We start from the raw sequence: 14,059 nt of genomic DNA on the forward strand, positions 1-14,059 counted from the left end.
AATGCCGCTGGCACTCGGACCGGAGTGTGCAGCTGCATGTATTTCTAGGCAGCTGCACACTCCGGTCCCGAGGGCCGGAGGCAGTGCCGGGTATTGATGCGCGAGCTTCTCGCATTTAACTTGCAAGTGTGACCCTGGCCTTAGGTGAATAGTTTTTCTTATCTGATCAATTTGTTTTATTTGCATAGAACATACCCCTTGTATGAGGCATCGCCAGAATGTGCTTGGAGGAAAAAAAATCAGAATAGGGGCATTTGTACCAAAATGTGAGGAAAAGGGAAACTACGCTCCAAAGCAGTGTCATGGCAGCACCGGTTATTGTTGGTGTCTTAACGAAAATGGTGAAGAGATTGAGGGAACAAGAACTCCACCAGGCACTAAACACCTAACATGTGAAGATACAGGTATTAGTCTATTCATTTTGTGTTTTTGTGAACAAAATGTCTACATTGGGTTAGTTATGCCATAACTTACTATATATTATTGTTTGCAACTGTCAAGCTATTAAAATATAAATTCGTAACAAGTGAAACACAAATACTTGACCTCAGTCATCATATATCCTTTTATACATGTGTGTATATACTGTATAAATATGTATATTGTGGTAGATCGTCTCACTCGACTGGACACAGAGGCAGAAATGGAACGCTGTCTCTTTAAGAACCTCCTTGGTTTATTAAGTGCAGCATAAACCAAGCTGAAAAGGTAAACACAGCCCTCTGGGCAAGACAGCAAAACTAAACAAAACACAGTCCTTTTTCTTAGCGGGGATCAGCCCACTCAGGGTTAGCAAGGTCCACGGTTCAGGTCCTTTAACACAGGCACAAACACTTCTCTGGATTTTTCTATCCAGACACTGAACCACTACTTCCTCTAGAGGCCAGCTATTTAAGCCCCAGACCACACCCTGTGGTGGAGATAAGGTGGACATCCTCCCATCTACTCTATGGTCGTCCACTAAAAACCCAGCCCTTTATTTAAATTGACTGCTACTTCCTTGCAACCTGTGCTGAAGGAACAACTTCTGGGTTTCTAGATCACTGAAGCCATGAGCCTCAGCTAAACACTTTCTCATTTAAAGATTTTTCTGTATTTTCATGACTATGAAAATTGTACATTCACACTGAAGGCATCAAAACTATGAATTAACACATGTGGAATTATATACTTAATTTCAGTTGTTTCACACTTTTTTGTTATGTCTTATATTCTAGGTTCTTCAAAGTAGCCACCTTTTGATTTGATGACTGCTTTGCACAGTCTGGTCTGTACTGTGTATGTATGTATGTATGTATATATATATATATATATATATATATATATATATATATATATATATATTTATATATATATATATATATATATATATACAGGGGTTGGACAAAATAATGGAAACACCTTGACACATCAACAAAAGTTAGTTTAATCTGGTGTAGGTCCACCTTTTTGCGGCGATTACAGCCTCTATTCTCCGAGGTATGGATTCATACAAGGTGTGAATTGTTTCCAAAGGAATTTTAGCCCATTCTGCAGTTAAAACACCCTCCAGTTCCTTGAGCGACGATGGTGGCGGAAATCGACGTCTAACTTGAATCTCTAAAATCGACCAAAAATGCTCAATAATGTTGAGGTCTGGGGATTGTGGGGGCCAGATGAGATGCTCAACTTCATTAGAACGTTCCTCGTGCCATGCTTTAACGATTCTAGCTGTATGAATTGGTGCATTATCATCCTGAAAGATGGCTTTCCCCTCCGGGAACAGTGCTTGAACCATTGGATTCACTTAGTCGCCCAAAATGCCTAAATAATCTTGGCTGTTAATTCTTCCATGAAGGGATATCATTGGCCCGGCGGATCTCCATGAAATAGCACCCCAGATCATCACAGAACCTCCACCATGTTTTACGGTTGGGAGAAGGCAGTCTGGATGGAATGCTTCTTTCGGCTGTCTCCAAACGTACACTCGGCCAGAGGTCGGAAATAGCGTAAACGATGATTCGTCTGAGAATATCACATGTTTCTACTGCTCGAGGGACCAATTCTGGAGGTTTCTACACCACTCTAAACGCTTGGAAACATTTGTCATTGAGAGCAGCGGTTTTCTAATTGCAGCTCTTCCGTGGAATCCAGATTTGTGCAGCTCCCGTTGAACAGTTTTCGTGGAAACTGGGTTCTGTAGCTGTTCATTGAGCTCAGCAGTGATGTTCGGAGCCGTGGTCTTGCGATCCTCTCTCACAATCCGCTTTAGAGTCCGACAGTCTCTCTCAGTCAACTTTGACTTTCGGCCGGACCTGTGCTTTGCTGCGGATGTTTTTCCTTCTCTTTCAAACGCAGTCATTACTTTGGAAACAGTTCCTCTTGAAACACCAAGCATTCGGGCCGTTTGTGTTACACTAGCGCCTGCCATACGAGCACCAACAATTTGGCCTCTTCGAAAATCCGAGAGGTCTGCCATTGGTATCAGGTTCTCATCAATGTTCTTACAATTATGCAAAACAAACAGTTAATTTACATACACATATCACATACAACCCCTGTGTGTGTATATATATATATATATATATATATATATATATATATATATATATATATATATATACATACAGTGGGGGAAAGAAGTATTTGATCCCTTGCTGATTTTGTAAGTTTGCCCACTGACAAAAACATGAACAGTCTATAATTTTAACATTGAGAGAGAGAATATCAAGAATAAAATCCAGAAAATCACATTGTATAAATTTATTTGCTTTTTGCAGTAAGAAATAAGTATTTGATACCCTACCAAGTGAGTCGCCTGACCAGGGCCGTGGGGTACTTTGTACCGGGTCCTGCAGTTCACAGGGGGATGTCACGGTGGCGACCCGGTCCGTGGCCCATGTAAAAAGGAAAGATCTTTAAAGGGAATAAAGTTTATGTTCGTGACGTCACCTGTCGTATTCGGTCAGTGGGGACCGATGCTGCTTTAAGGGGTCATCTGGTGTGATGGTATGGCAGCTAGATGGTATAACTTCCCACAGGTGAAGTGTATCCCCAGGGCTCCTGGTGTATAGATGGAAGATGGTGAAAGGCGCAGAAAAGAATGAGGACCCAAGGTTGCAGTCTCTTTACCTTGTTTACTGTCGACTTCAGGCATCCACAGTCCAGGGCACCAGATCACAGGGCAGGCAGGGTCCGGCCAACTTGGAGGCAAGTTAGGAGTCCCCTTATCCAGGTGGATATCAAAGCCTTCCTCTAGCGCCGTTTTGGTGTAGTCCCTTACTGCCTATGGCTTCACATAAGGTGCTCACAGATGTTATCTCTCTCTCTGTCCCCCGGATAGGATAGGACATAACCCGTATGACTGGTGGCTTGAGGCAGTTTATAGGAACTCTAGCACGCCCCAGCCTCTGAGGGGTGCCACTGTGCCTCCTGGGTTTTAGGTCGGACAGGTAACTTGGAGTTCTGCTGTCCTGCCGGTCTCTGATGTAAGTCATAGAGGTCCTTACACCATCGGTGTTCCGGCTACCGGTCTCCGCGCCTCAGAAGGAGACAGCCTGCTCGGGGCTGGTCTCCCCCTGATATCTTCTCCTGTGCTTTGCTCTCCTGCACGTTTACTGCAATCAATTAGGCTTCTTGAATGTCTCTTTCCGGGAACTGCTGCACTGCGGCTACACAGCTCCATAAACCCTCTTCTGCCTGAGACTGATCCAGTCTGTTTCCTGGCAAGACTGAACGATGTTCTTTCCTTCTCAGTTTCCTCTTTCTGCTAGGACCTGCAGACCCCCACGTCTGCTCAAGTATTCTCCTATTGTACCAGCTTCGCCTCAGCTGATGTTCCACGACAAGCTCCCTTCTGGCAATCTCTCTCTCTAACACATCTTTCTGCTTCCTTCCCCTGTCTCTCTGACAGGAACTGACTAACTTTCCCTCCAAACTACCTTATATATGGGGAGTCACCTAGTCAATAGGATCAAAAGCTCCCCCTGGTGGCCTGGAGTGTGAATGTGTTGCATGCTTGTGTTACCTGGTTACAGTTATCCCTTCTTGCCCTCAAGCGTAACATCACTGTCCCTGTGAGGAAAGCAATGCTACTGTGACGATCAGGACCCTAGGGCGCCACACAAACGTTAAGAGTTCTGGCTCCTACAGACCAGTTAGATGCTCCTAATCAACTCATTACCTGCATTAAAGACAGCTGTTTTACATAGAAACCTATATAAAAGACCTCTACAACATGGGCAAGACCAAAGAGCTTTATAAGGATGTCAGGGACAAGATCATAGACCTGCACAAATCTGGAATGTGCTACAAAACCATAAATTAGACACTGGGTGAAAAGGAGACAACTGTTGCTGCAATAGTAAGAAAATGGAAAAAGTACAAAATGACTGTCAATCGACATTGACCTGGGGCACTATGCAAAATCTCACCTCGTGGGGTATCCTTGAACATGAGGAAGGTGAGAGATCAGCCTAAAACTACACGGGGGATCTTGTTAATGATCTCAAGGCAGCTGGGACCACAGTCATCAAGAAAACCATTGGTAACAAAGGTTTAAAATACTGCAGTGCCCGCAAGGTCCCCCTGCTCAAGAAGGCACATATGCAGGCCCGTCTGAAGTTTGCCAAGAACACCTGGATGATTCTTTGAGTGATTGGGAGAAGGTGCTGTAGTCAGATGAGACAAAAATTAAGGACTTTGGCATTAACTCAACTCGCCGTGTTTGGAGGAAGAGAAATGCTGCATATGACCCAAAGAACACCATTCCCACTGTCAAGCGTGGATGTGGAAACATTATGTTTTGGGGGTTTTCCTCTTCTAAGGGCACAGGACTACTTGACCGCATCAATGGTAGAATGGATGTACCTAAAATCCTGAGTGACAACCTCCTTCCCTCCGCCAGGACATTAAAAATGGGTTGTGGCTGGGTCTTCCAGCAAGACAATGACCCAAAATATACAGCCAAGGCAACAAAGGAGTGGCTCAAAAATAATCTAATTAAGGTCATGGAGTTGTCTAGCTAGTTTCTAGACTTTAATCCCATAGAAAACTTAAGGAGGGAGTTGAAGCTCCGAGTTGCCAAGCGACAGCCTCAAAATCTTAATGATTTAGAGATGATCTGCAAAGAGGAGTGGACCAAAATTCCTCCTGACATGTGCGCAAACCTCATCATCAACTACAAAAACGTCTGACTGCTTTGCTTGCCAACAAGGGTTTTGCCACCAAGTGTTAAGTCTTGTTTGCCAGAAGGATCAAATACGGTACTTATTTCTCACTGCAAAATGCAAATAATTTATATAATTTAAACAATGTGATTTTCTGGATTTTATTTTGGATATTCTATCTCTCATTGATAAGATTTACCTACCCTTACAATTATAGACTGTCCATGTCCTTGTCAGTGGGCAAACTTACAAAATCAGCAAGGGATATATATATATACAGTGGGGCAAAAAAGTATTTAGTCATTCAGCAATAGTGCAAGTTCCACCACTTAAAAAGATGAGAGGCGTCTGTAATTTACATCATAGGTAGACCTCAACTATGGAAGACAAACTGAGAAATAAAAATCCAGAAAATCACATTGTCTGTTTTTTTATCATTTTATTTGCATATTATGGTGGAAAATAAGTATTTGGTCAGAAACAAACAATCAAGATTTCTGGCTCTCACAGACCTGTAACTTCTTCTTTAAGAGTCTCCTCTTTCCTCCACTCATTACCTGTAGTAATGGCACCTGTTTAAACTTGTTATCAGTATAAAAAGACACCTGTGCACACCCTCAAACAGTCTGACTCCAAACTCCACTATGGTGAAGACCAAAGAGCTGTCAAGGGACACCAGAAACAAAATTGTAGCCCTGCACCAGGCTGGGAAGACTGAATCTGCAATAGCCAACCAGCTTGGAGTGAAGAAATCAACAGTGGGAGCAATAATTAGAAAATGGAAGACATTCAAGACCACTGATAATCTCCCTCGATCTGGGGCTCCACGCAAAATCCCACCCCGTGGGGTCAGAATGATCACAAGAACGGTGAGCAAAAATCCCAGAACCACGCGGGGGGACCTAGTGAATGAACTGCAGAGAGTTGGGACCAATGTAACAAGGCCTACCATAAGTAACACACTACGCCACCATGGACTCAGATCCTGCAGTGCCAGACGTGTCCCACTGCTTAAGCCAGTACATGTCCGGGCCCATCTGAAGTTTGCTAGAGAGCATTTGGATGATCCAGAGAAGTTTTGGGAGAATGTCCTATGGTCTGATGAAACCAAACTGGAACTGTTTGGTAGAAACACAACTTGTCGTGTTTGGAGGAAAAAGAATACTGAGTTGCATCCATCAAACACCATACCTACTGTAAAGCATGGTGGTGGAAACATCATGCTTGGGGGCTGTTTCTCTGCAAAGGGGCCAGGACGACTGATCCGGGTACATGAAAGAATGAGTGGGGCCATGTATCGTGAGATTTTGAGTGCAAACCTCCTTCCATCAGCAAGGGCATTGAAGATGAAACGTGGCTGGGTCTTTCAACATGACAATGATCCAAAGCACACCGCCAGGGCAACGAAGGAGTGGCTTCGTAAGAAGCATTTCAAGGTCCTTGAGTGGCCTAGCCAGTCTCCAGATCTCAACCCTATAGAAAACCTTAGGAGGGAGTTGAAAGTCCGTGTTGCCAAGCGAAAAGCCAAAAACATCACTGCTCTAGAGGAGATCTGCATGGAGGAATGGGCCAACATACCAACAACAGTGTGTGGCAACCTTGTGAAGACTTACAGAAAACGTTTGACCTCTGTCATTGCCAACAAAGGATATATTACAAAGTATTGAGATGAAATTTTGTTTCTGACCAAATACTTATTTTCCACCATAATATGCAAATAAAATGATGAAAAAACAGACAATGTGATTTTCTGGATTTTTATTTCTCAGTTTGTCTCCCATAGTTGAGGTCTACCTATGATGTAAATTACAGACGCCTCTCATCTTTTTAAGTGGTGAAACTTGCACTATTGCTGAATGACTAAATACTTTTTTGCCCCACTGTATATATACAGGGGTTGGACAAAATAATGGAAACACCTGGAAACATCACCAAAAGTTAGTTTAATCTGGTGTAGGTCCTCCTTTTGCGGCGATTACAGCCTCAATTCTCCGAGGTATGGATTCATACAAGGTGTGAATTGTTTCCAAAGGAATTTTAGCCCATTCTGCAGTTAAACACCTTCCAGTTCGTTGAGTGACGATGGCGGTGGAAATCGACGTCTAACTTGAATCTCTAAAATCGACCATAAATGCTCAATAATGTTGAGGTCTGGGGATTGTGGGGGCCAGATGAGATGCTCAACTTCATTAGAATGTTCCTCGTGCCATGCTTTAACGATTCTAGCTGTATGAATTGGTGAGTTATCATCCTGAAAGATGGCGTTCCCCTCCGGGAACAGTGCTTAAACCATTGGATGCGCTTGGTTGCCCAAAATGCCTAAATAATCTTGGCTGTTAATTCTTCCATGAAGGGATATCATTGGCCCGGTGGATCTCAAGAAATAGCACCCCAGATCATCACAGAACCTCCGTCATGTTTTACGGTTGGGAGAAGGCAGTCTGGATGGAATGCTTCTTTGGGCTGTCTCCAAACGTACACTCGGCCGGAGGTTGGAAATAGGGTAAACGATGATTCGTCTGAGAATATCACATGTTTCCACTGCTCGAGGGACCAATTCTGGAGGTTTCTACACCACTCTAAACGCTTGGAACATTTGTCATTGAGAGCAGCGGTTTTCTAATTGCAGCTCTTCCGTGGAGATCAGATTTCTGCAGCTCCCGATGAACAGTTTTCGTGGAAACTGGGTTCTGTAGGTATTCATTGAGCTCAGCAGTGATTTTCGGAGCCGTGGTCTTGCGATCCTCTCTCACAATTCGCTTTAGAGTCCTACGGTCTCTCTCGGTCAACTTTGACTTTCGTCCGGACTTCTGCTTTGCTGCGGACGTTTTTCCTTCTCTTTCAAATGCAGTCATTACTTTGGAGACAGTACCTCTTGACACGCCAAGCATTTGGGCAGTTTGTGTTACACTAGCGCCTGCCATACGAGCACCAACAATTTAGCCTTTTTGAAAATCAGAGAGGTCTGCCATTGGTATCAGGTTCTCATCAATGTTCTTACAATTATGCAAAACAAACAGTTAATTTACATACACATATCACATAACACAAATAATCAACTACAAAACATTACCATATGTCACGGTTTGCATGTTTATAACATGTTCGAAGATTATGATGCCAAAACGTTAGGTTTTTCCATTATTTTGTCCAACCCCTGTTTATATATATATATATATATATATATATATATATATATATATATATATATATATATATATATATATATAAATAAATATATATATATATATATATATATATATATATATATATATATATATATATATATATATATATATATATATATGTGTGTGTGTGTGTGTAATATAATTACCTGATTATCCTGTACTAACCCAAAGGCAAAGGTGAATAACAATATGGGCAAGAGTTTGGGATAAGGCATACTCCTCAGAATAAACCCCTATGTATGACCCATCTTTAGTACCTATAACATTTACTATTATATCCTTATAGTGACACAATTTCATTTTTTGGTGAAAAACATTAGGGGGAATCTATCAAGATCTGTACTACACTTTTCTAGAGTAAAACATGTCTCTATTTTTGGCATACCCAAGTTTTGTGTTAAAAATTGTTTTAAAATAAAAAAAAAAAAAAAGATTTGCACGTCTGTCATGAAAATGGCATGCAAGGTTACTTGTCCTACCAAGAAAGGTGAGACACATGCAAATGGCAGAGTGGCAGAAAAAAGAAAGCTGTGCAGAAGAGCAGTGAAATAACTGCATCATAGATGGCTAGTAAGCAGGGATGAGGGGGCTTTAGAGACACAGGAAAGTATGCAAAAAAGTGTCAGCCAAAGCTTCAGTTATTGTATTTTGCTCCAGGTAAAGAAATTAAGCTCACCTTCATGAGAGTACTGCCGTTACAGGCAGAGAAGGTGAGGTTTTGCACCATCCGGGGGAGAGCAAAGAGACTTATTTCTGTGACTGAAAAGTGCATCTACTGTGGGATCAAAGTAGTCACACCTGAAGGAGTCTGAATGCTGATTCCTGAGTTTGAAGTGGAGTGTCAAATCTGAGGTGACATGGAGACTTGTTTCCTGTGTGTGAGGTATGGGATCCTGCCTTTTCTAGTTATCCCTTGCCAGCATCAACATTTTCCTTAACTCTTCACTGTACAACAATCATTGAGTGTAACCATTTTAAAGGAAATTCATATTTGGACTCCTCCTCTGTACTTTTGTTTGTCCCCAAGGTTTCCTACTGAATTCTATATAAAGCATTGCTCCTGCATACACAGAGTACAATAGAGCAGCAGTGCACACAGGTTATACACCTCTGTATTAAGTTTTATATTGTACAAAAAATTCCCATCAAAAATGAAATTACAACCTTATCAGTCATCTGATTTTTTTTTTGATTTTTTTTTTTTAATCTGAATTATTTGAGGATCTTTCTTCCCTAAAGTAGTAATTACAGGATACCTTATACTTATCAATAAATATGAAGATGTACAATACTAGTCAGGGTCAGACTGGCCTGATGGGGTATCAGGGAAATCCTTGGTTGGCCCTTGGTAGTGGGAAAATGGAGAGGAGGAGAAAAATAATTTTAAAAAATTCTGCAGTTTTTAGGGTTGCGGGCCCTTTAAAAGCACAGACAGAGAACGTGCAGGGGCGCGCGTACGCAGCGGTCATTTCCTGAACCGCAACGTCACACTTCCCGATCAATACTGGCATATGACGTCGGGGTCATGCGCCGCATGTGACGGGCGCACATCAGCCGTCTGCCTCCGCTAGGTCGTCAGCCATTTTACTATGTGCGCGCCAGACCTGCAGAGGAGGAAGAGGACACCGCCCGGCGCTGGGAGCGCAGGAAGGTAAGAGGAATCTTCTGTCTGCCTGTCTCTCTCGGTCTCTCCATGAAGCTAGGAAAAGGGGCCAGGATGGATATAAGGGGGGCGGCAGGATGGATATATGGGGGGCAGGAAAAAAGGACCAGGATGGATATAAGGGGGGTGGCAGGATGGATATATGGGGAGCAGGAAAAAGGACCCGGATCCATATATTTACGGGGGGGGGGGGGGTCAGGGGGCAGGATGGACTTATGGGGGTGAGGAAGGACCATGGAACAGGATGCAGATATATAGGGGGGGGGGCAAGATGCATATATATGGGAAAGCCAGTATGCATATATATGGGGAGCCAGAATGGATATATGGTAGAGCCAAGATGCATATATATGCATACATATGAGGGTCCAAGATCGATATATGGGGGGGACAGGATTGATTTATGGGGAAAGCAGGACAAGAGAATAGTATGCATATATATGGGGGGCCAGAATGGATATGTATGGGGGCCAGGAGGATATATATGGGGAGCCAGGATGGATACATATATATATACGGTACATATATATATGTATATATATATATATATATGTGCACTGCTCAAAAAAATAAAGGGAACACTAAAATCCCACATCCTAGATATCACTGAATGAAATATTTCTGTTGTAAATCTTTATTCATTACATAGTGGAATGTGTTAAGAACAAAAAAAACTAAAAATGATCAATGTAAATCACAACCAATATCTCACGGAGGTCTGGAGTTGGAATGATGCTCAAAATCAAAGTGGAAAATGAAGTTACAGGCTGATACAACTTCAGTGGAAATGCTTCAAGACAAGGAAGTGATGCTAAGTAGTGTGTGTGGCCTCCACATGCCTGTATGATCTCCCTACAATGCCTGGGCATGCTCCTGATGAGGCGGCGGATGGTCTCCTGAGGGATCTCCTCTCAGACCTGGACTAAAGCATCCTATAACTCCTGGACAGTCTGTGGTGCAACGTGACGTTGGTGGATGGTGCGAGACATGATGTCCCAGATATGTTCAATCGGATTCAGGTCTGGGGAAAGGGCGGGCCAGTCCATAGCTTCAATGCCTTCATCTTGCAGGAACTGCTGACACACTCCAGCCGCATGAGATCTGGTATTGTCCTGCATTAGTGGGAACCCAGGGCCAACCACACCAGCATATGTTCTCACAAGGGATCTGAAGATCTCATTTCGGTACCTAATGGCAGTCAGGCTACCTCTGGTGAGCACATGGAGGGCCTGTCAGGTTAGAGTCTGACTGGCCTGTCTCCTGGTAGCGCCTCCAGCCTCTGGACACTACGCTGACGGACACAGCAAAACTTCTTGCCACAGCTCGCATTGATGTGCCATCCTGGGTGAGCTGCACTACCTGAGCCACTTGTGTGGGTTGTAAAGTCTGTCTCCTGCTACCACGAGTGTGAAAGCACAACCAACATTCAAAAGTGACCAAAACATCAGTCAGAAAGCATTGGTACTGAGATGTGGTCTGTGATCCCCACCTGGAGAACCACTCCTTTATTGAGGGTGTCTTGATTTAATTGCCAATAATTTCCATCTGTTGTCTATTCCATTTGCACAACAGCATGTGAAATTAATTGTCAAACAGTGTTGCTTCCTAAGTGGACAGTTTGATTTCACAGAAGTTTGATTTACCTGGAGTTATAGTCTGTTGTTTAAGTGTTCCCTTTATTTTTTTTTAGCAGTGTATATATATGGGGGAGCCAAGATGCATATATATGGGGGCTAGGTGGGGACAGGATGGATATATGGGGGAGCCAGGCTGCATATATAAGTGGGACCAGGATTTATATATGGTGGAGCCAGGAAGGATTTATGGGGGGAGGCCAGGACAATGGACCAGGATGGATATATGGGGGTCCAGGAGAGATGTATGGGGGGCAGGACAAGGGACATATGGGGTCCAGTATGGATAGCTGGGGGCAGGATGGATATCTGGGGGCCAGGCTGAGGCATAGTATAAAATAAAGGGGGCCAGGCTGGGTGAGATAATTAAATAAAGGGGGCCAGGATGGGCGAGTTTATTAAATAAAGAGCCAGGATGAGGGACTTAATTAATGTTTGGTGGCCAAAATGAGGAACATGCTATATTAGTTTATGGTGATAAGTGGGGAGCATAATTTCTTTAGGGTCCAATTAGGGAAATTATTACTACTGTAATATAATTTACTTTTTAGGAAACTGTTTTCCATGGAGGGAACAAAAGGGGGGTGGCACTACATTGCATTTTTTCTTCATCTGACATAGTGTAGAATTCAGGGAAAAAGTGGGGAAAGTGCTCTGGATGTGATCAGCTATTGAGGACTGTATGTTATTTTTTGCAAAGATGAGTCCTGGCTGGAAGAAGTGATGGCGGTCTGTGCTGGCTGAAGAAGAAATGCGAAGAAGTAGGACTTCAACTAGAGACGTTACCGGTGAGTCAATGTATTACATGTACATGCACACTATACAGTGCCTACAAGTAGTATTCAACCCCCTGCAGATTTAGCAGGTTTAATAAGATGCAAATAAGTTAGAGCCTTCAAACTTCAAACAAGAGCAGGATTTATTAACAGATGCATAAATCTTACAAACCAAAAAGTTTTGTTGCTCAGTTAAATTTTTATAAATTTTAAACATAAAAGTGTGGGTCAATTATTATTCAACCCCTAGGTTTAATATTTTGTGGAATAACCTTTGTTTGCAATTACAGCTAATAATCATCTTTTATAAGACCTGATCAGGCCGGCACAGGTCTCTGAAGTTATCTTGGCCCACTCCTCCATGCAGATCTTCTCCAAGTTATCTAGGTTCTTTGGGTGTCTCATGTGGACTTTAATCTTGAGCTCCTTCCACAAGTTTTCAATTGGGTTAAGGTCAGGAGACTGACTAGGCCACTGCAACACCTTGATTTTTTGCCTCTTGAACCAGGCCTTGGTTTTCTTGGCTGTGTGCTTTGGGTCGTTGTCTTGTTGGAAGATGAAATGACGACCCATCTTAAGATCCTTGATGGAGGAGCGGAGGTTCTTGGCCAAAATCTCCAGGTAGGCCCTGCTATCCATCTTCCCATGGATGCGGACCAGATGGCCAGGCCCCTTGGCTGAGAAACAGCCCCACAGCATGATGCTGCCACCACCATGCTTGACTGTAGGGATGGTATTCTTGGGGTCGTATGCAGTGCCATCCAGTCTCCAAACGTCACGTGTGTGGTTGGCACCAAAGATCTCGATCTTGGTCTCATCAGACCAGAGAACCTTGAACCAGTCAGTCTCAGAGTCCTCCAAGTGATCATGAGTAAACTGTAGACGAGCCTTGACATGACGCTTTGAAAGTAAAGGTACCTTATGGGCTCGTCTGGAACGGAGACCATTGCGGTGGAGTACGTTACTTATGGTATTGACTGAAACCAATGTCCCCACTGCCATGAGATCTTCCCGGAGCTCCTTCCTTGTTGTCCTTGGGTTAGCCTTGACTCTTCGGACAAGCCTGGCCTCGGCACGGGAGGAAACTTTCAAAGGCTGTCCAGGCCGTGGAAGGCTAACAGTAGTTCCATAAGCCTTCCACTTCCGGATGATGCTCCCAACAGTGGAGACAGGTAGGCCCAACTCCTTGGAAAGGGTTTTGTACCCCTTGCCAGCCTTGTGACCCTCCACGATCTTGTCTCTGATGGCCTTGGAATGCTCCTTTGTCTTTCCCATGTTGACCATGTTTGAGTGCTGTTCACAAGTTTGGGGAGGGTCTTAAATAGTCAGAAAAGGCTGGAAAAAGAGATAATTAATCCAAACATGTGAAGCTCATTGTTCTTTGTGCCTGAACTACTTCTTAATACTTTAGGGGAACCAAACAGAATTCTGGTGGGTTGAGGGGTTGAATAATAAATGACCCTCTGAAAAAACTTTTCCCAATTTAAAAAAAAAATAAACAAAGAAATAACATTCTTTTTTGCTGCAGTGCATTTCACACTTCCAGGCTGATCTACAGTCCAAATGTCACAATGCCAAGTTAATTCCAAATGTGTAAACCTGCTAAATCTGCAGGGGGTTGAATACTACTTGTAGGCACTGTACACTATAT

The 14,059-nt window shown here is 43.2% G+C and overlaps 1 protein-coding gene across 7 annotated transcripts in view; it reads left to right on the forward strand.

Moving 5' to 3' along the window:
* The window catches only part of LOC143808502 (saxiphilin-like), a 119,521-nt gene that overhangs the window by 17,862 nt on the left and 87,600 nt on the right, over positions 1–14,059 (forward strand). For 5 of the 7 annotated variants that reach the window (XM_077291239.1, XM_077291240.1, XM_077291242.1 and 2 more), the window contains one exon: positions 189–404. In XM_077291239.1, the coding sequence (XP_077147354.1) occupies positions 189–404 (216 nt within the window). Of the gene's footprint in view, positions 1–188; positions 405–12,327; positions 12,421–14,059 lie in introns of those variants that run through there. The other 2 variants (XM_077291244.1, XM_077291245.1) reach the window with 1 other exon arrangement.

Source organism: Ranitomeya variabilis, chromosome 2 (genome assembly GCF_051348905.1).
Source record: "Ranitomeya variabilis isolate aRanVar5 chromosome 2, aRanVar5.hap1, whole genome shotgun sequence".
Lineage (NCBI taxonomy): Eukaryota > Metazoa > Chordata > Amphibia > Anura > Dendrobatidae > Ranitomeya > Ranitomeya variabilis.